The sequence below is a fragment of the Amaranthus tricolor genome, chromosome 9, assembly GCF_026212465.1.
Source record: "Amaranthus tricolor cultivar Red isolate AtriRed21 chromosome 9, ASM2621246v1, whole genome shotgun sequence".
Lineage (NCBI taxonomy): Eukaryota > Viridiplantae > Streptophyta > Magnoliopsida > Caryophyllales > Amaranthaceae > Amaranthus > Amaranthus tricolor.
In genome coordinates, this window is record NC_080055.1 from 28,836,297 (window position 1) to 28,859,042 (window position 22,746).

The following is a 22,746-nucleotide window of genomic DNA, read 5'->3' on the forward strand; positions in this document are numbered from 1 at the left end:
TCGAAAGAACGTCTAGGAGATTGCAGGACTAATAGTCATATTACAGATAATAACAATAACATTTAATTCTAATCCACATTTGGTGAATTACATACTAATTACATTTGCAATCTTCAGCTGTGGGGGTGGGAGCATATTCTTATCAGCTAACCTTACACAACCATTGGTCGTGGTGATGCTGCTCCTTCGCAACAACCCCCACCAGATGCTGCATATGGTACAAGGTGGAATTTTGCACGCTAGACGCACAAGCACACCGGGACCGTTCTCGGATTGTACCGAGATCAGTTAGACCTGCTGCAACCCAACTAGGTAAATATTTCAGTACTCATTAACATTACTGCAATTTAATTTACACATAACTTACAGTTTCATAACATATATTATAGTTTTTGTGGGACCGTACCCTGCGGAAGCCTACGCAACTGTTTTTGAGCACTCGAGGATTCAATCAGGTGCGTGGAGGGCTTCTGTGCCACTCATGTACTTCGACATTGTTGATGTACATCTACCAGAGCGCGTACTGCGCCAATATGGGTTGGTACAAGGCATTCCATCGCCTTGCGACACTGAACCCGAGCTGCACCTGATTTCGCGCAAGAATTAGGGTACGACGAACTAGATGGAGATCAACTGGCGCCACATCGCTCGTTGGGATCGTAGACTTGAGCTGTTGGCCCAAGGTGCGCCGATCGATGTTCATGGCGCACCTACTACACTAGACTACATGCTGTGTTTCCTCTCCATCACTTGCCGATGGATGACACCACGTGGCATCATCGCAACATTACATTATACATCTGCTGCGCCTATGATGAACCCAATTCGTAAGTCTTCATTTACATTTAAATGATTAAGTTGCCGATTACATAATATAATATTATATTAACTAAATATTAATTGCAGGCACAAGGTGCGGCAATAGTAATGCGGTACAGCCACGAGGAGCCGGTGAGGGAGATTGCGCAAGGCATGCTCGTCGGCACGCAGTTCCAGCACTTCATACCGGAAGTCGCTGCGGAGTCCTCACCGGCTACTGCTGATGCGCACGTCTCATCTCCTTCTTATGACTATCATTTGGAGGAGATGGACCCCTCATGCCCCGTTGATGTTGCAGGAACCTCGCAGGCTGGGCCATCGTAGCAATCACAGTACCAGTCCCCTCCTCTGCCAGAGCGACACTCGAACGCCTTTTACTACCGTAGAAGGCGTAGGAGACCAACTTAGTTGGATAGGGTAGATGAGAGTCATGAGCGTTAGCGTTTCGTTTTTGTGTATTTGGATTGACTATATATATATATATATAGTTGTATATTTCAAACATTTGTATATATTTAGTTGTATATATATGTTTATTTACTTTATCATAGCCTATAAGCTTTGACTTACGAATGTTCGGAGTTTTGGCGATGAATCATCCCGCTTGAAACATACATTGACTTGTAATAACTTATTCTAATGTCTCTAATGCAAATACAACAAATAACTCAATAATTAGGAAATAAAAAAAAAAGTAAAGTAGTTGTTCTGCGAACAGGTTAAAAAAAAGTCAAACAGCTGTTCGCAGTTAGTAACTACGAATAGCTATTTTTTTTTTACCTGTTCACAGTAACTAACTGCGATTAACCGCAAACCACAAGTTTGAGATTTTCACACTTACTTTTAGAAATAAGTTGAAACTTATACTATTTGGTGCATTTTGTTGATAAATTGTCTTATACATTTCAAATTTTCGCAAAAAATATGGTGTTTGGTATTTGTTTTTTTTTAGTTTTGGCTTTTGTCCTGTTGGTTGGTCAAACAGTGAAAAAAGTGTTTGGTAAAAGGCTTTTAGGCTTTTAAACCAGATGGAAAGTGGCTTTTAAGCCAAAGTAAAAAAGCTACTTTAATTAGCTTCTTTTGTTGGCTTTTGGCTTGTTAACCCACTTTTTCACTAATAAACAATCAATAACCAATATTTAAATTTACCATACATCTCCATAAACAACTGGCTTTTTCAGCTGGCTTAAAAGCCAACAAAAACAGTCAATATTTTCAGCTGGTCAAACAAGCCAACTAAAGAACCAACGACCAATTTTCAAACACCCCTAAGACTTACTCTTCATACCTACTAAACAGTTCAATTTAGGGCAGAGTATATAATATACCATTGACCTTTTACCAAAAACTTAAGGTTTTGATTGATTTTGTCTGTTGACATGATATCAAAAGCCAACAAGAAAAAAATTATAGTTTCAAATTTCATTCACCCCTCATTAATTATTTTAAGTGGATATATAATATCATGTATGAGGAGACATGTGTTGCATCCACAAATCTACTGAAAGAGCTCTCGTAAGAGAAGCATGATTGAGTATGTAAAATATCATAGGCTTAATCTTTCTTGTAAGCGAAAGACTATTGATGTTATTTCGCTTACAAGTTGGTGTTCTTGTTTTTGCCTTTACCTTTTTACATTTTTTTATTCGTTTTTACCTAATTATTTTTATTTATTTCTATGCACTTTATCTATTTATATTTTTTTTGACTATTGATATTTTTTTTTCTAAGGATTCATCTATGGATCTTTCTTAAGCTGAGTGACTCTTTGGCCGCACTTTCCTTTATGATAATGAGTTACCGTCTTCCTTTTCTCTCCAGATCCCAATCATAGTTCCTATGAACGAAGTACACTAGGTATAATGATAAATCTTTCAATTGAGTTGGCCTCTTGACAAACATCATTTAAGTGTAGTATAAGGTACAAACTTGACTCATAAATCAAATAGATTAGTGTTCGTTATTCATAGATTATATATATACAAACCTTTATTTCATGTTAATTGATTCTCAATGTTCTTCATGAAGAGATGCTATCGAGCAGTCAAATTGGTAATAGTTACATAATTAGTGGAATTAGACTGTTCTGTAAGTTTAGATGAACAAGTATCAACAAATTTCTGCCGTTGTGTAAACCCTGGAGGTTTAGGCTCCGGAAGATTCACAATATCTTTCACTAGCATTGATAAAACTACTAAAGCATTTGGTCTGTCTTTGGCAAATCCTTGTACACACAACAGTCCTACATGTATGCACCTTTCAATCTCCTCTTGGTTGTCTCGACTCGAAATTGATGGATCGATCAATGAAGCAACCGACTTCTCGTTCCATAATTTCCATGCCTGAAATTCAAGCATAAGTTTAAACTAACAGTTATTTTTGTGAGAGATAGTCTCTCAAAGAGACAACCTCAAAACAAGAAGCCTATATTCTTATTTTCTCTTTAATTTGGATCAATTGGACTATTTAGCCCATTTATCTAATGTGCCTTTTGGAGAGAACGTCTCTCACAACAGTTTGCGTTAAACTAATGGTTGAAGGCTTGAAGTTAAAATATATTATAGTATACACTATTGCCTTCTAAGCCCATATTAAGGAACTAACTCATCAGCCAAAAGCGTGTCAAGGAATCAACTCAACCAAAAGCTAAAGCGGATGGTTGAGGCATATGTTATATACTTTAACGAGCCCCTCACAAAAAGCCTTTTGGGCTAAAAGTGTGGAAGCACAAGCCCACCACATACGGCCTGGTTCAAAATATTCCACTTGAATTTGAGGAGTGGTTGAAATTCGAATTGTGACCTTTTTGTCACATTGGCTTCAGATACCATGTCAAGGAACCAACTCAACCAAAAGCTTATCCTAATAGTTAAGGCCCAAAATATATTATATACTCAAACAAAGCCAAGTTTGAACAAGTGTAGGATTACTCACATATCCGAGGAGATTTGACAAATCTTCGTTGTACCAGCAATTGCTGTTCTTTTTTCCACTTATGGTTTCTAGTAATAAGACTCCGAAACTGAATACATCAGATTTTTCAGAAAAGTGTCCTTCCATTGCATACTCTGGAGACATGTATCCGCTGTTGTGTACAACAAAAACCAATATGACTAACTTATCATTTGATCAGATTTATGCAACAGGAAAAGGATGGCTACTTACTATGTTCCAACTACCCTCTTAGTACTAACTTGATCTTGATTGCCTCCGAAAATTCGAGCCAGGCCAAAGTCTGATATTTTTGGGTTCAGGTCTTCATCTAGTAAAATGTTGCTCGCTTTTAGATCTCTATGAATGATCTTTAACCTTGAATCTCGATGAAGGTAAATTAGGCCTCGACATATCCCTTGTATGATGTCAAAACGTTTCTCCCATTGTGAAAGTTCATGCTTTTCTGGATCTAAGTATCAAAACAAATTGAAATATAAAGGGATGGATACAATGAAGTACTTCATGAATCAAATTAAGGACATTAAACTACTGATAGATAGCTAATTAAGTATGACATTTTTTCTGTACATAACTAGTTTGTTAACTTTTTAGTGTGCTGAAAAGATTGTAACAACATTCCAACAACGGCATTACGTTACTTCAATGGTATTTAGTGGCTCCAACTTGGGCGAGTTTGGGGATAGAATGCATGCAACCTATGTTACTTGAACTCATGTACTGATGTTGGATACTGATACGTATTTAATTGTCGGATACGTTTAAATTATCAATTTTACGCCTAAAATGAAGTGTCTAAGTGTCATACCAATGTCCGAGCATCAAGGATCAGACACGAGTATGTGAAGCAAGATAAAAAGTACAAGTAACTTAGCATGCAACCTTACTCTAGCGCTAATGATTGACTTACTGGGGCTACAACCAAAAGTTTGCACATGCTTTCCTCATATAATGCTTAATATTCCACTTGAAATAATGAGTGATGATGAGGTTTGAATCCATGATTTTTTTTGTCGAGTTGGCTTATGATACATGTCAAAAATCAACTCAACAAAAAGTTTAAACTGATCATTATAGCCCCACTATATGTTTTATACTCTATCATCCAAGACTCTACAAAAAAATTCATTGATACCAACCAAAGAGAAATGCATCCAAGCTTTTATTAGGCAAGTATTCATATATCAGCATTTTCTCTTGTTCTTCTACGCAACATCCCAACAGCTTGACTAGATTCCTATGTTGGAGTTTCGATATCAGTTCAACTTCGTTCATAAATTCTTCGACTCCTTGTCCAGATGCTCTTGAAAGCCTTTTTACTGCTATTTCTTGTCCGTTTTCTAGTTTTCCCTGTAACCAAAAATCATTTGTCATCTAAAACATATATTGAACTTCGAAAAAATCGCTCTTTATTCGGGTTATCTGACCTTGTATACGCGCCCAAAACCACCCCTTCCGAGCACATTACTCTCATTGAAGTCATCAGTTGCTAAGATCATTTCTTCTAGTGTCAATACTTGCAAATCATCAATCATAACTTGGCTTTTGTCCCTAAATACATATGACTCTTCTAGTCCCTTTTTCCCTGGCAGTGATTTTGATTTTGATTGTATGTATGTCTTTTGTTGAGGTCTCCATTTCCATAGGAAATATATGATCATTGCTACAACTGATGTTGCTAAAATCACACTTATAGCTATTATCACTTTGATCCTGTTACTAGTAGCTGCAAAACAGACAAGATTCCTGCATTTCATCATGATCATTGTACCCGGTATATGTCGCTCATAGAACTATGATCGAGGTTTAGGGAGAGAAGTAAAACGGCACCCATACCCATAAAAGAAGATGCGGCCAAAGAGTCCCTCTGATTCATGCATATATCAAATGAAAAGAATTCAGAATCCCTACTTTGAGCCTGTTGGTATGGCCAACAAGGAGGCACAAAGTGTCAAATTTTTGACCAGATCTAAACTGATTCGAATCGACCTAAAGTTAGTGGGTTATAATCTAAAATGTTTGATCCGTGTACCAAAAATGACACAACATAAATATTCCATGATTAATTAGGTCAAAATCGACTATAACTTGAACCCGATTGTTTTGACCCGTTTTCTTATTTCAATTTCACTCAAAACCCAACATATCATAAAGAAAATTTGCTTTAAAAAAGTTGACTCCTTTGGTCGATTTTGAATTTAACATCAACCTATCGGATTGAACACACAACCTAAAAATGACCCGACTCAAAATTGACTAAAAACCCGACCGACGGACCATTTTGACAGGTCTAGAAACAACAAATTTACCTAGCTCCGATTGCACGAGTCGAACAAACAAGTCCACTCCGCCAGGGGAAAGATCTGCAATATCAATTAACTCACCATGCCATAACATACACCCAATACCAGTGTCATGTGTATAAGCCAAACAAGAACAATTAGCCAAGCAAGTAGTTCTACACTGATCAGGATTAAAACCCACAATCCATTGAGCATTATCAGGAACTTTCACCATCTTTAACCTCAAAAACCCATCTTCTTTTCCTCCTTGAATCCCACATTGCAACTTCTTCATTCTTACACACCCACTACTCCAATCGCCTCGCCCCCATTCATCTTCATTCTTCGGCTTAAACCCTCGCAAACAACTACATATCTTCTTAGACCGCGGATTACAATTCCCAAATGTGCCACACTTTCCATATGTATCACAATCATTTTCCGGAGCCTGCCAAGCAATGCTCCATCTATTGTTGCTATTGTCCCACCATCTTTCAGCTAGTATGCCTTCATAGTTTATTACAAAACGCGGTAACAAAGTCTCATTCGCCCCACTAAACCCGACTGATATAATCCCTTGATCGACTTCTCCCTGCGCGAATCCGCCTGTTCCTGTATTAACTATTATGTTACCATATGCTGTGTTGTGATATCTTGTTCCCATGAAGATGTTCCCATTCCAAGGTCCACTTCTCCAATAAGTTTCATCACCATCCCATATAATGATCTGAAAAACCTTTAAAGAATCCGTACCTGTTGGAAGATATATAAAAGAAATTAATTAGAGTACTGCTCACATACTCTGATACTCACGTACTCTGATACCATGTCAAAGAATCAATTCAACCAAAAGCTTAAGCCGAACAAACACACAAACAAAAATGTTAAAAGAAACTAACTCTACCAAAAGCTTAAGCTGATGGTTCATCCCCAAGATATGTTACACACTCTAACACGTCACCTCACACGAAAGCCCTTTGGGCTAGAAATGTGGGTACAACGCAGGTCTTCCTCGTCCTGGCGCTGAATAATTCACTTTAAATGAAGAATGGTTAATATTCAAACCCGTGACCTTTTGTCACGTTAGCTTGCTTCTAATACCATGTCAAGGAACCAATTCAACCAAAAGCTTAAGCTGATGGTTGAGACCGAGCATACACTATATCTCGTCTCTAACAAAAAACACACACAAGCACTGTAATCCGTCTATCAGTACCTACTGAGAACCTTCCTACTGATGGGTCTAAAGGGCTTTTCCAAGCTTCTAGAACTTTCCTTGATTCAGAATTTTGGGTTAGAATAAATCTCATATTTGGTAAAACAGAATCTACAGGATGCAGGAAACTCTGCCAAATTCTAGTCCCATTTGTACCAGTTTGGATTACAAGGTTTCCTGAATCAAGAAGTTGAGCAAATGAGGAATTTGTTGAAGGATTGATGACATTTGATGACCACAGAATCTGATTTCTATAATTAGAAACTTTCAGATTTCCATCTCCTGATAGTTTAAGAACACCAGAAGAATCAGTAAGAGGATTGTTCCTATTAGCTACCCATACAACTTCCATTATAGAAGGATGATTATACCAAATCCCAACATAACGATTAGAAGATTTTGGTGGGCTGAAGAATCCTAGTCTAAAGATGCTATTTTTGGAAAGTATTGAATCTGGGTCTTTTAAAAATTGGGTTGGTGTAATAGTTTCTATTCCAGAACATAATGTTGAACTGAAACTGACAATGGAGAGAATGTATAAATAAGCAGAAATCATTCTGATTAATTGATCTTCTAAAGGAATTTGGAATGGTTTTAGAAATGAATAAAAAGGCTTTTGTAAGTTAGTTCTTTTGGTTAATGATCTTAGGTTTAGGCAATTAGGCTTCTAAAAGGAACAGGAGAACTGGGTTTTAGTGCTCCATTATCCCCATTATTTTTGGAGCTTTATACTTATGGAGGTTATTGATGTTTTGATGGGGGAATTCAGGATACAACTATACAAGTTAGGTCGAACTATATGTTAAGTGAAATTGTTTTAATATTCATAGGTTTTTATTAAACAGTTAGGCTGTGATGACTTTATTGGTTTATAAACTATTTAAAAATTTAGATAGCGTTGAAAATCAAGTTTTGTCTTTTTTAGAATATGTAGCACTTTTTTCTAGCTAAGATTGTCTTTTAAATTTTATTACTTTTTTCTAGTCATTTTTTTCTCTTGACCTATTTATAAAGTTAAAAAATATATAATTGATGAATATTACTCGTTATTTAATGAAAAAGTTGATTACTATTGCAAGTAAGAGACTTATAAGTTTACTAATAATATGGTATTATCGTGTAGAATACTCATATAATGAAGCTAACACTAATAAGTAATGAGAATTTTATTTAACTTGAAATAAATTTAAAAATGTGATTACTTTGCTTACTAGCGACTTTTGATGTGATTTATTACTTTAGGTCTTCACAATATTTTCATGTGTTAGTTTGATAGTCTTATGAATATATAAGTCCTAAATTTTTTAAGCGTAATCTGTTTAGGAGCTCGATTCTCGCAATTCACTTTTATAGTTTACTTTTTAGCTTATTTTATTAGTTTGGCCTTTGAAAATTTTTTAATTATACGCTTGCTATGATTGTTATAAAATTCATTAAAATATTAATGATTTAATATTTAAATATTTTAAAAATTAAATTTTATCTCAGTTAAAGAGTAAGTACGTTTCGATGCAACCAATAGAGTAACAAAGAATAAAATTACCGTCAAAGTCAGATGATTTGGCATGTTGACTAATGGTGAATGGTGATGCTTAAAAGTCAACGATGATACTAATTTAAGCCACAAATGAATTTGGCTGATTGCAACCCCATGTTTATGGGACCAATTGTCTATGAATTTCTTTATTCTTCCGTGTAGCAAATTTTTTATTTGGTTTTAGAAAGTTTGTATTGTTTTCAAGTTAACAATCATGTTTTGTTACTCTTTTTAATTAGTATAGTAGAAATAAGTATTAATTTGGCCACTTGTTATTAGTTAATTATTTTAATAATGTATATATAATGAAAGAATAAGAAAATTTGTATTAATCTGAATAAATATATAAATAAATAAAATAATATAATTTATGGATGAAAATAAGATAAAAGAAATAAAATCGTGGCCAAACATAATAACAAATCAATATAAAATCAAATCAAATTAAAACAGTAGTTTGGCAATAGGGGTGAAATAACCTCTCGATCAACGTAATGTAGACGTTATGTGACAGTTTAGTCCAAGAGCTAGTTTGCTTATTCTATTTACAAAATTCAAAGAGACAATCCAACTTGATAAGGATCCGTGACTGAACGATTACTTTTTAGTTCTTCTATAATTGACTTGTTATCGAACCCAAAACATTACACTCTAAATTAACCAAAAATAGGTTGGGTAATATGGATACAACCTATTTACTTACTATTAAATTTATATCAGCTGGTCTTAGATGAGACGGTCTTATAATGAGATTGTTAATTTGGGTCGGTCCAAATTGCGCGTGTAACAACCTCATATATTTTCTCTCGTTTTTTTTCATTTTTTGGAAATTTTTTCAATTTCCATCTATGTATTAATTTTGAATTTAAATGTATCAATTTCAATTTAAAGTAAACTTTAAACAGATCAATTAAAATAAAAAATTTTAATTTTGACCTATAAGTGATCAATTTTGATATTAAATTGACCAATTTGTACCTAAATATGGTTCTATTTCACAATTTGAGAACGAATTAAGTTAATAAAATGATATTATTTTATCATTCTATAGATGAATTTCAAACAACAAATAAATGATCAATAACACTATCGATAATAGTGTTAAAACATTGTACTACGCAATACAAGTACTCTTATTCGATGCAACATGATGGTTCTAATGGAATATAAGAGTACTTGTACTCTTTAATAATCGATCAATAATAGTGATATTGCTCTTTCCTCAACACGTTTATATATATTTGTAAATAGTTCAAATTGAGTATGTTAATAGTTAAATTATCACAATTAATATTTTATGATCTAACTCAATTTTAAACGTATAAGCATCAATTATCGTTTTCAAAATAGGTATTCAAAGTCTATAAAGATATTGTATAGGTTTTAGTTCAAATTGAATATATTAATAGTCAAATTATGACATATAATTTGCTAATGATAATTCATAATCTAACACAATTTTGAACTTTCAATCTTCAATTATCGTTTTAAAAACAATTATTTAAATTGTATAGATATATTGTATATCGGTCATTTAGTTCAAATTTAATATGTTAGTAGCTTTAACACTATTATTGATAGTTTTATTGACCATTTATTTGCTGTTTGAAATTCATCCATAGAATGATAGAACAATACATTTTATATAACTTCGTTCTAAAATTGTGAAACGGAACCATATTTAGGTAGAAATTGATCAATTTAACGTCAAAATTAATCACTTATAGGTTCAAAGTGAAATTTTTTACTTTAATTGATATGTTTAAGTATTACTTTATGTTGAAATTGATACCTTTAAAGTCAAAATTGATACCTTAAAGATCAAAATTGATAAATGTCCAAAAAAATGGAAAAAACAATGGAAAATGTATGATGTTGTTACACGCGCGAATTGGACTGGCCCACTCTTAGTCTCAATTTGAGACGGTCTCCGCCTTTGTGATTAACTTATTACTTGAGAATTGAATGTTTTCGGTGAATTAGGTGTAATTAGGAAAACCAATTATAAAATTCCATTAATTTAACATCAACACAAATCACAAATTTGCACATATTTGCGTGGCTAGTTGGCCGGGCTACGTAAGCTTGGCCCTGAACAGATGAAATTTTAATTTGGGCCGAATGTGGGTCAATTACAATTCATACGTAACAAGCCCACGCAGGCCCATATTAGCTCAAGTTTGGTCCTACCTATAACAAAAAGCAGCAATTCCAATATTTCTCTTGTTTGGTCTCGTGGGTTTTACAAATTTTAATATAAGATGATTTACGTGAAATAATTTTAAATCAGATTAAGTAGCTTAATCAGATTAGTTAAATATTTATTTTCGCATTGAATTTAGTTGTTTAAGATTTAAAAACATTATTTTAAATGTTAAAATTAACTCTAAATATTAGACACTTGTTTTATTTGGATACTAAATTGAGCTAGTGACCATACAACTATGGGTTTTTGACGATTTTATTAGTGATAATCGATTTTTTATCAGGGTAAAATTGAATAATTATGATTAATTGTAATGATGTAAATAGAGTTATCTAAAATAAACCTGAATCATTAAAACCGAAAATAATTGAACTCAAATTATACTGACTCGTACATAAAAATCAAATTAAATTATCATAATATTTACATATAAAAAAACGCAAATTAAGTCGATCAAACATAATATATTCAAAAAAAAATATTCGAGAGTGAATTAGAACCCCAAATCCACACCTCTAGCCGTAAAATTTGCAAGTTGGCAAGTTGGAAGTGAAAGCCAAAGAGAAATGTCGAATAAAGTTCCATGATCCGCACATCTTTCTGTTTTTCTTTTGTTATTCGAAATATTCACTCAGACTATCTTAAGAAGTGTATGTAATGGTAACATTATTTTGATCCAATTTTAATATTTATTTGGGTTGAATGACTTATTTTGGCCGAGTTTCAAATTAAGTATAGTCTCCATATTTTGCATCAAAGTAATACTCTATTAGATTTGAAGCAAAGAGAAATTATAGGATTTTTAAGAAATTGGTGATTAATGAAGAGAAAAAATAAATTATGTTGATAAAAAAAAAGAATTAAAATGTATGGATGAGATTAAAAAAAAGTGGTGGATCATTGTTTAAAAATAAAATTAATACAAAATGAGTGGGACGGACTAAAATAACAATTAATGCAAAACGAGTGTTGTAGAGGGTGTATTTCAAAATGTCTTATCTATATTCGAGTATATATCTACGATCCAACCTTTATACTTTATTAAAGTGAAGAGTACAAACAACAAAGATAAACTGTACTATTACTATATACTTCATTTGTCTTTTTAACAATTGTTATACTTATGTTTTTCATACTATCAAATACACAAATCCTTAATATCTTTAATTTCATATGCTAAAAAAATCTAAAAATTAATATAATAAAATTATGCATTAATTAAGATTAATCAAACAAGATATTATTTGACTATGTTTTATATTAAAACATAGGAAATTATATGTCAAATAAGATCAATTAACGAAGAGTACAATGACTTTAATAAGAACTATTATCGACCATCCATGGTACTAGAAAGTGAGACAAGATTTATAGAACCATTTTGTTCACCATTTTGTTGAATTGCATGGATTCCATGATCATTAACCGAAGAAACCCTACTTTGAGTAAAGCCAATTCGTAGTGGTTTTGGAAGTTGTATCATAACTTCACTTTCGATCATTGATATTACACTTGAAATATTTGGTCTATCTTCCGGGATTTCTTGCACACATAATATTCCCACATTTAGTGACCTTAAGAAATCCTCTTCAAAGATTGGATCATATATTGTTCGATCAACAAGAGAAATTATATTATCCTCGTTCAACAATTTCCATGCCTAGATAATAAAGAATAAAAAGTTAAACAATATTTTAGATTTGAACCATATATAAGAGAAAACGTGATTTTTTTGTTTCCTTACATAACTTAATAGGCTTAAACACCCATCATGAAAGCCACCTTTTTTTCGCCCACTAACAATTTCCAATATAAGCACTCCTAGACTGTATATATCTGATTTTTCTGAAAATCTACCTTCCATTGCATATTCTGGAGACATATAACCACTACATTGAACGCATATCATACATTAATTAATTTTAAAACATCCAAATAAAATTATATATAATAATGGCATTTATATGAAAATGCATGATAAATTAGGGTTCTTACTAAGTTCCAACAACCCTTATAGTGGTTGCTTGATCTTGTTTTCCGCCAAATATCCTAGCCATTCCGAAGTCTGATATCTTCGGATTAAACTCCTCGTCTAATAATATGTTTCCCGCTTTTAGATCACGATGAATAATTTTCATTCTAGAATCTCTATGAAGATATAGAATGCCTCTACATATTCCTTTAATGATTTCAAATCGCTTCTTCCAATCTAACAACTTCATGTGAACTGAGTCTGATATATAAACATACACAAGAATTTATTTGCTTTTTATTTTTATATCATTAAAGTTACAATGTTAATTAGAATTTTATGTTGTGTTTAAATGATAAATAAAATTGCTATTAAGTGTTGTTGAGACCTACCAAATAGAATTGTAGCCAAGCTCTTGTTGGGCATGAACTCGTAAACTAACAATTTTTCTTCTCCTTCTACGCAACAACCTAATAGCTTGACCAAATTTTTATGTTGAAGCTTTAAAATGACAACAACTTCGTTCACAAATTCTTGCTGACCTTGATTAGATGCCGTTGAAAGTCTTTTAACAGCTATTTCTTGTCCATTTTCCAATTTTCCCTAAACATAAAAAAACACATAATAATATATTCGATAACACGTTCTCACATATCTATCAATAACATATTGACGTTTTAATTCCTTAACATGACACCATCAACCCATATTTTTGAATCACTTTACTATGTAATGTTATGTATATATAAAAGAGTCTAATGATTTAAAAATCATAATTATACTTTAAAATGATAGATTATACATATTTCGATAAATGATAGAGTTTATAACATATTCTGAGACTACAACTATCAACTTAAATTTTAGATAAACTATATCACATATTCAAAAACTTATACCATTAACCAAAGTTTTTTATTGAGTTATTTCTTTGACATGTATTAATTAGAAACTAACATGTGTGGTCACGAATTTAACTCTCATCCACCCTACATATGAGTATGACATGTGTTGCATCTACATTTTTAATCTAAAGAGCTCTCGTATAAAGAGGCATAATAAAGTATATACCTTATAAACTGAACCAAATCCACCTTGACCAAGTTTATTGTTGATGTCAAAGTTGTTTGTTGCAGCAACCAATTTTTCAAATTGAAACAATGGAAAATCTTGGAATTCAATATCACTCCGACCACTAGCTTCGATGATATGGAATAAGATGTCCTTGCTTGCTACTTTCCTTCTTGCTAAATACACAGAAAATCACACACACATATATCTTTGTAAAAACACAAAAATATTAAAGATCAAATACATTATCTAATACTCCATCCGTTTCAGTAATTTTGTCCCATTTAGTTTGAGCACGTCTGTCAAAATAATTATTGAAGCCTTAATATGTTTAATTGTGCATAACTAAAAATTATAAAAATCTAATATCAATAATCCTTGCATTAGAACGAATCAAAAAAAAATTCCACTTGACTATGTTTTAACTACCTTATAATTAAAAATCAAATACAATTTAAAAGTAAATTGTAAATAATATAAAAAAACTGAATTCAATAAAATTACTGAAACGAAGGAAGTAAAATTCGATAAAAACCTCAAAATTTAGATAATTATATTATTTACCGTATTTTCGATACCTCCACCCCACAAAATATAGGCTGGCGCCTATGATTACAGTTACTCCAATAACAATTACCATTGCTTCGATAATTATGTTCCATTTTCTAGTTGCTGTTAGCAATCAAAAAAATAATTAAAATGTTATCATACAATAATACCTGCATATATTAATTATGTATACTTCTGTTTTTAATCCTATTTAATTTGATTAAATTTTTTGGTATAAACATGTATTCAAAGAAGCAACTATTTCATATGGATGTTTTCTAAAAGAAATTTGATTATATGACATATTATAAATAATTAAGATTTCAACGTATTTAATCTAGGCTTCCGATATCAAACTAAAAATCCAATTCAATCAAAAATGTAACTGGTTGCTAGTTGTTGTTTATTGGCGGTCCATTAAACTTGTTTGATCATGTGATATCATTGAGGTTTTAGTCAGTTAATAAGCTAGCTGTATCAGCCAACTACTAATTGAGATGTTTTGTATATTAGTTGGAGGTCGTAGGCCTTTCAATAAAAAATTAACCAAAAAGCCATAAACTAATGGAAATTCCACTCAATGTCTGCTTTTAAGTCATTAATAAATAATTTTTTTAGTTGTTTAACTTACTAACAAATTAAAAGTCAAAAGCCAAAAATCAATCAAATCGACTGAAAAGTTATTTACAAAATACACTCATAAAGTTGTATATTTTGGTGGTGTTTGGTACTTAACTCTTACATTGACTTTTTGATTGGTCAGTCAGCCAAAAAAGTATTTAATAAATGACTTTTAAGCTAGTTGAAAAATTGGCTTTTAAGCCAAAATAAAAAGCTACTCTAATTAGCTTTTTTGTTGCCTTTTGACTCATTGGCCCATCTTTTCTCAAATAAACAGACAACAACAAATACTTAAATTTACCATTAATCTCTATAAAAAAACTGGTGTTTTCAGCTAGTTTAAAAGCCAACAAAAAAAGCTAACACTTTCAGCTGGTCAAACATGCCAACTAAACAAGTCAACAACTGACAACCAACAGTCAATTGCCAAACATCCCTTTATAAATGTAATTAACGTGTGTGTTGATTCAACTCAGAAATACATGATTGGAACACTTACCTAGTTCAGAATCAGCCAATCGAATATATAGATCGGCACCGGCATAAGGATATTGTTGGATATCAATCAAGCTTTCATTCCAAACCATACATCCAATACCAAAGTAATAAGCATAAGCCAAACAAGAACATACTTTAAAGCATTTCCTCCTACAATCATTCTTATCTTGCGCTGTTAACCATTGTGCATTATCAGGCACTTTCATATGCTCTAACCTCAAAAAACCATCCATTCCACCCATTAAATTTCCACACTGCAATGCTCTTATTCGAACACAACCATTACTCCAATCACCATTCTTCCATTCCTCTTTATTTTTCGGCTCGAAACCATCCAAACAATCACAAATTGGAGAATTCATCTTGTTACATCTTCCAAAATTACCACACTTCCCAAATTCATCACACTCAGATTGGTAAGATTGCCAACCAATTGTCCATTTACCTGTAGTGACAGATCCAGTAAAAAAGCTAGTCAGAGCACAAGTTAAAAGCGATTTGAAGAAATGAGATGATGAGATTAAATGAGAAAGTGGATTTGTTGATGAGACATAAATAAATTTTGGGGAGACTATCAAGGAATCAACGCAACCAATAAATCCTACCACTCCCTTATTACACGAGAACCCATTGGATGAGAAATGTGGATGTAACACATGCCCTCCTCATACATGGTGCTGAATATTTCACTTTAAATGAGAGATGATTGAAATTCAAACATGTGACCTTTCCTCACGCTCGATCTAATACAATGTCAATGAACCAATTCAACCAAAAAATTAAGCTAATTGCTGAAGCCCAAAAATATGTTACATACTCCAACAAGGACCGCTACCAAAACAAATCAAAAATGAAACGCTACGAAGAAATGTTTTTGTTTAGGGTAAATTGTCAAGGATAAACCAATATTTGCTTGATCCACTAACAATAAATCGATTTATTATTTATTTTTAAATAAACCTATATAGTGTTTGCTAAAAATAAAAGTACCTATTATTTATAGCCATCTTTAAAACTTCTTTTTAATTTAAGAATTAATAACAAACAATAGTCAAGTTTATTTTGAACAATTATAAGGAAAACGTGGGTTTACGATTTCCACTTTTGTTTACCTGTATTCCCATCATCAAATGTTGTTGCTACAAAATTTCCATCATATTCCAACACCACACGTTCCTTGGCGGATCCATTTGTAACAGAATAAGTAAGATAAAACGTGATTTCATTATCTTCTGAATAAGTAGTAAATCCAAACAAAGAGGTAGTCGACATAGAAGGAAATACACCCAAAATAGTATTCCCATTCCACGGTCCAGATCGCCAATACGGTTTTTCATTTTCCCATATAAAAAGTTCCGTTAGATTTCGCCTATATATACCCGTTTTAAACCGACCCAGCGATGGATCCGATAAGCTTTTCCAAGCCCAAAGAAACGGGTTTTTTTCTCGACTAAACGCGAATTTTCGAGGAGGAATAATTGTATCTGTTGGGTAATCAAAACTTTGCCAAATTATTGTTCCTGACGTAGAATTATTCGTAAGCAATACGAGATTTCCTGAATCCAAAAGTTTCGATGCACAACTAGTTGTTATCAAGGTTTTTTGAAGATTCGAGGAAAAAAAACTCCTGTTTTGTGAATTTAAGAGTTGGAGATTTCCATCAACGGAAATTTTTAGTACACCCGAAGTGTTGTTAAGTGGGTTGTTTCTGTTGGCTACCCATACTACTTGTAAAACGTCGGAATCTGGTGTGTTAAACCAGATTCCGAGGTAACGATTGGTTGAATTTGAGGGGCTAAAAAACCCAAGAATGTAGTTTTTATTGGGTGAAATTAGTGTTTTTGGGTCTTGTAGAAATTGTGATTTTGTAATAATATTGGATGTTGCTTGGAGAAATTCCAAGAAAGGCCAAGAGAAAAGAAGTAGAAGATGAACGAACATTATATGTATGGTTTTAATTGTTGTGAAGAGAAAAAATGTGGATAAATATTTGCAAAATGAAGTTAATTTATTGTTAATGTAAATGGATCATATTCATGCACAAACTTTGGTTGACGCCTATTTCATAAATATTTTTTAAGTGATTGTTTACATGTATATAGTACTCCACTTGCTTTGTTAACGATAAATAAATTTGTTAGTTAATACTTACACCAATTTCACTTTTATAGTATTTATAAGTTTTATTTTGATCTTTATTAATTCTATGAAAGAAAAATCTTAAATATATAATTACAATAAATAATTTCTTATAATTTATACTCATGATATATTAGCCAGAGAAATTAGCTATTAAATATAAATATTTTTCTATCCTATACATCTAGTGCATAGATTTAGACAATAAATTTGGTAATAATTTTGAATTTAATAGAAAATATCTTCTAAATATAAGTAAAAGTAATAATATTTTAGAGAATGTTCTAAATCAAATTTCAAATAATTATCAATTTTATCGTTTAAACCTATGCACATGAAAAATACGTTTAAAAAACTGTTATTATTTTTTAATATTAATTTGCAGCTACTTTTAAACTAGTTATGTAACTAATTTAATAAAATAATTCTTGTTATTTATTAGATTATTGAATAGACCGAGGAAAACAAGAGATGTTAGGTTGGAAACGAATTCAGGACATTTGTTCTTTCCTAGGGAAAGTAGTTTCACTTCCATGAACACATGATATAAGATTATATACCAAGTTAAATCTAAGAGGCTGACAAGGGCTGTTTTGCTAGTTGGTTTTTACATTGGCTTTTTGGTGAATTTTTGGCTTTTGGCTTATTGGTTGGTCAAATGGCAAAAAAAGTGTTTGGTAAATGACATTTAAGCAAAAATAAAAAGCTACTCCAGTTTGTTTTTTTTGTTGGCTTTTAGATTATTGACTCATTTTTTCTCTAATAAACAGCTAACAACCAATACTTAAATTTACTAAATATCTCTAAAAACATCTGATTTTTTTAACTAATTTAAAAGCCAACAAAAACAGTCAACATTTTCAGCTGGTCAAACCTAGCTAATGATTCAGCCCTTGTATTTGAAGTATTCAAGAGTCAAAGAGTCAAGACATAATCTTATCTCCTTATACAAGACATAACTTTTCAACTACTCAACTTGGTTAATTCTTGTTTTTAGTCATTAAATAAAGTTTACTATTGTTGTATTAATCCAAAGTGAGTCACAAGAAAATGATTCCCAAACTTCTTGAAATGATGTGGTATATTCCACATATATTAACTCTTTTTCACTTCATTATAAATCAATTATAAATTTACAATGTCCCATTCGGCATTCCGTGGGTCATTCGTTTATATTTAATTTTTAGAGCCAAAGAAAAAACAAAGACACTAAAAGAGCTTAAGATGTGATGTGATAATAATATAATACTTTTCTTGTTTTTCCTGTTGATGTTTTAAGTGTTATATAAAAAAAAATAATGATAACTCTTATTACTAAGAAAAATTACAAATTATATCCAAATTTAATTCAAGTTAATATCAATTTTGTATGTGAATGAAATTTTTAGACCCTAGGGGCTTTAGAAAATAGCCCATTTTACCCGTGCAAATCGACAACCATGTGATTTAGATCATATCTAGGCTAGAGTAAGAGAGGCGTGCGTCCTGACTCCAACATAAAATTTATAAATTCTATTTTATACATAAAGAACAAGTTTTAATATTTATATGTATATGCTATTTAGCTATAGTTGTGATGAATTCTGTGTCTAAAAATAATAATATAAATTATTTAGATGAATTTCTAGATATTTTAAAATTTTCTAAAACTAATCAATAATGAATTCCATATATTCATAGCCCATTGTTAAAACATTTGCATATTATAGGTTTCAATATTTTGTATTTGTCATGGTACTGTTTTTTAATTAATTAATTTATTTATTAATTAAACATCATATTACTAAAATACCCCTTGACCTTTCCGGATTGACTTTGACTTTTGGTCAATGGGCTTTCTGCTGGACTTCCCATCTTCCTTGGAAGGCTCATGGCATCTTACCTTCAGAATACTTAACTTTCCTGTCATCTATCTTCTTTGGCCATCCTCCTTTTTAGTTGAATAACTGCCCACCACCTTCCACTCTTCAGTCATGTTTGGCTCTCCTTGTTTCAAGGAGAATAACTGTCCACTCTTCCCATGACCAGTCCACCTCCCATTACTCCCACTACTCCCATGATCTTCCACCTTTCCTCTCTGAAGTAACTTCCCCCTTCAATATTATAAATAGGGACAACCATCAGAGGGGAAAGGACATCTGAAACAGCTTTTCCTAGTATCCTTGCTTACACTACTTCCTCAAGCCTTCCCAACCACTAGCACTAGAACAAGCAATCTCAATCCCGACCTTCCTTCTTGCATTCATTCTACAATCTGTCATTCATTAATTTCCGATTTACGTTCTAACTTGAGCGTCGGAGGGGTTTTCCGGGAGATCACCCCCCGGACAAGGCTAACGTTATCTTGCAGGAATTCAGGTCACCTCCTATCATAAGTCGCTTCTCTTGATCACACTTCTACTTGTCTCCAGGTATTTCAAGCGTATCCCACTTTCTCGTTTCATCACCGAAACAGTATTAGTTTTATATATTATTAAGAGCCTCACATCGGTAAAAGTTATTTAAAGATATTAGAATAATAAAATGTATTTATAACAAAATTTGATAGTAATTTCACCTTATACCACCAAAAATTCTCTCATTTTTGTAATAGTAGTGGTGGATTTTTATTATAGCCAATAGATATAATAAAATTCTTGTGGAAATAGAATTAGGCCATCAAGTGGTAATTGTTATTTATGCCCTTTCATGAAACAAACAAGTAACACCAACAAATGAAGTAAAAAATGTTTATTCGATGTTGAAATTCCAACTTGATACTAATTAACCACTTTTAGATCCATCAATACATGCATTAGAAGTGTACTCTTGTAAGTCAATGATATAAGTTTGGTATAATTGTCTAAATCAAATTGTTATTTCTTCTAGTCTACATAAAACTTGCCTTGAGGGAATCCTAGTCAAATTGCCTAAGTATAGGTCATTCCAGGAAAATGTTCATACAATCATTTAAAAAGAAAGAAAAAAACAAATTCAATTTTATAGTGAAATACTTTATTTCGTTGTTGGATGTTAGTTACTGTTAAAGGTGTTCAAACAGATTCGATGATCTGAGATTTACTCGATTATGTAATAAAATTTATTTTGACCGACATAAAAGATGGATTAACAATTACATAAAAATTAATATGAACATAAGACTCGATTTTAAACCGACTTGAAATATTTGACTCAATAATCCGAATAAACACCTCTAATTAGTATAGTTGGACTAGCTATCTAGAGAAACTTTATATTTTATCTTAGAAAATAACTAAAAGCTAATTAAAAAGTCATTCATCAAACATATTTTTTTGACCATTTTTTAAATAGCCAACTGTTAATCAACCAAATAAGTATAAAGTAAACTCATTTGTCAAATACTTCGATATATACTTCTATAAGATAGTATTTGACAAATGTTTAAAATAGTAAAAGTGAGTGAAATCAGCTACACTTTGGTATCTACAAATGGTGGGATCCAAAGTTGCACTCTTTCTGTCTCATTAAATTTGTATCAATTTTTATTAAATAACTTAAATTCTCTTTGATGCAAACTAAAGAGGACAGAATATTAACTTTAATACAAAAAATTGATCTTCCCCTTAGTTGTGTGCATTTGGCAATTGAAATTATTTTTTTAAAAAAGGTTTTTTTTTGTTAACATTAAAATTAAGGCCATAGAAAACAATTACTCCAAATAAGTTCCAATTTATTTTAAGAGAAATAAAACAGTTCTTAGTTTAAAACACACAGAGCTAAAGCTACTATAATGTGTTTTTTTTTAATTAGAAATGTATTAGTGAAAAAAAGTCACTGTAACCAGGAGGACTAAAAATGTTGGCATAAAAAACCCTATAAAAAGGAAAAAACCATTGGTCTTTGCCCCTGAAAACAGACCACCCAAATAAAACAGCATAAGAGTAGACTATGCCTATAGATACACCAATGCGTTCTATAAGCTCTTTTAGAACTAAGTTAGCCTAACAAGGCATATTAAGTACCAATTAAAACCAAAATAAAACAGCAAATCAACAATTACATTTGATCTAACTCTTCAAGGTTACACAACATATAAAACAGGTACTCTAACACATCCCAACCTTCAAACTCCACTTAAGTGGAAGCCGCATGACGGGATCAATAAGAAGTAATTAATCTTGTATTCAAATGAAGATAATCCAGGATGAACATCTGATTTTCAAGATCACAAGTGATATCATGAATTATCATATTTCAAAAATTATTGATATGGCACAATTGAGCAGAAAATGTACAAACATTTTTCCAGAAATTAAGGCAGTAACACCCCAGACTACCTACCACTAAATACAGTCAAAGAAAGATGGTTTTTAGTACAATGTTGGCCATTTTGACAAAATCCATCAGTAGAACTAACTCGCCTTTGGGTAAAACCAGGTGGCTTCGGGGGCGGAAGATCAGAAATATTATCGACATCAAGCATGGAAATCACTTCAGAAATGGATGGCCTATCCTCAGGAAATTCTTGAACGCATAATAGCCCCAAGTGTATGCACTTCGAAATCTCACCTTGGAAGCTTAGATCATAACCAGTTGGATCTATAAATGAAAGGATTTGGTTCTCGTTCCACAACTTCCACGCCTAGAATCGACAAACCAAATGGGTAAATCAAGATGTAAATATAGCAAATTCAACGACTCATAATCACTTAATGGGGCTTACGTAAGTTGGAAGGCTCAATGACTCATAATCCATTTAGCTACTGTTTTTTCTGCGTCTGACAATCTCTAGTAATAGCACTCCGAAACTATATACATCCGATTTCTCAGAAAAGTGGCCTTCCATAGCATACTCAGGAGACATGTAGCCCCTGAAAACAAATCACAAATCTACTGGTTTAATATCTATGATCAACTCAAAAT

The 22,746-nt window shown here is 32.1% G+C and overlaps 1 protein-coding gene and 1 pseudogene across 1 annotated transcript; both read right to left on the reverse strand.

The window, feature by feature from the left end:
* Positions 1–2,436: 2,436 nt before the first annotated feature.
* Positions 2,437–17,664, reverse strand: LOC130823464 (uncharacterized; annotated as a pseudogene).
* A 4,283-nt stretch (positions 17,665–21,947) lies between these two features.
* Positions 21,948–22,688, reverse strand: LOC130823511 (G-type lectin S-receptor-like serine/threonine-protein kinase At1g11330). Its single transcript, XM_057688144.1, has 2 exons — positions 22,547–22,688; positions 21,948–22,465 (listed from the first exon to the last, which is right to left on the reverse strand). The coding sequence occupies exons 1-2, from the start codon at positions 22,577–22,579 to the stop codon at positions 22,157–22,159; spliced, it is 342 nt and encodes a 113-aa protein (XP_057544127.1). The 5' UTR covers positions 22,580–22,688; the 3' UTR covers positions 21,948–22,156.
* Between the last annotated feature and the right edge of the window lie 58 nt (positions 22,689–22,746).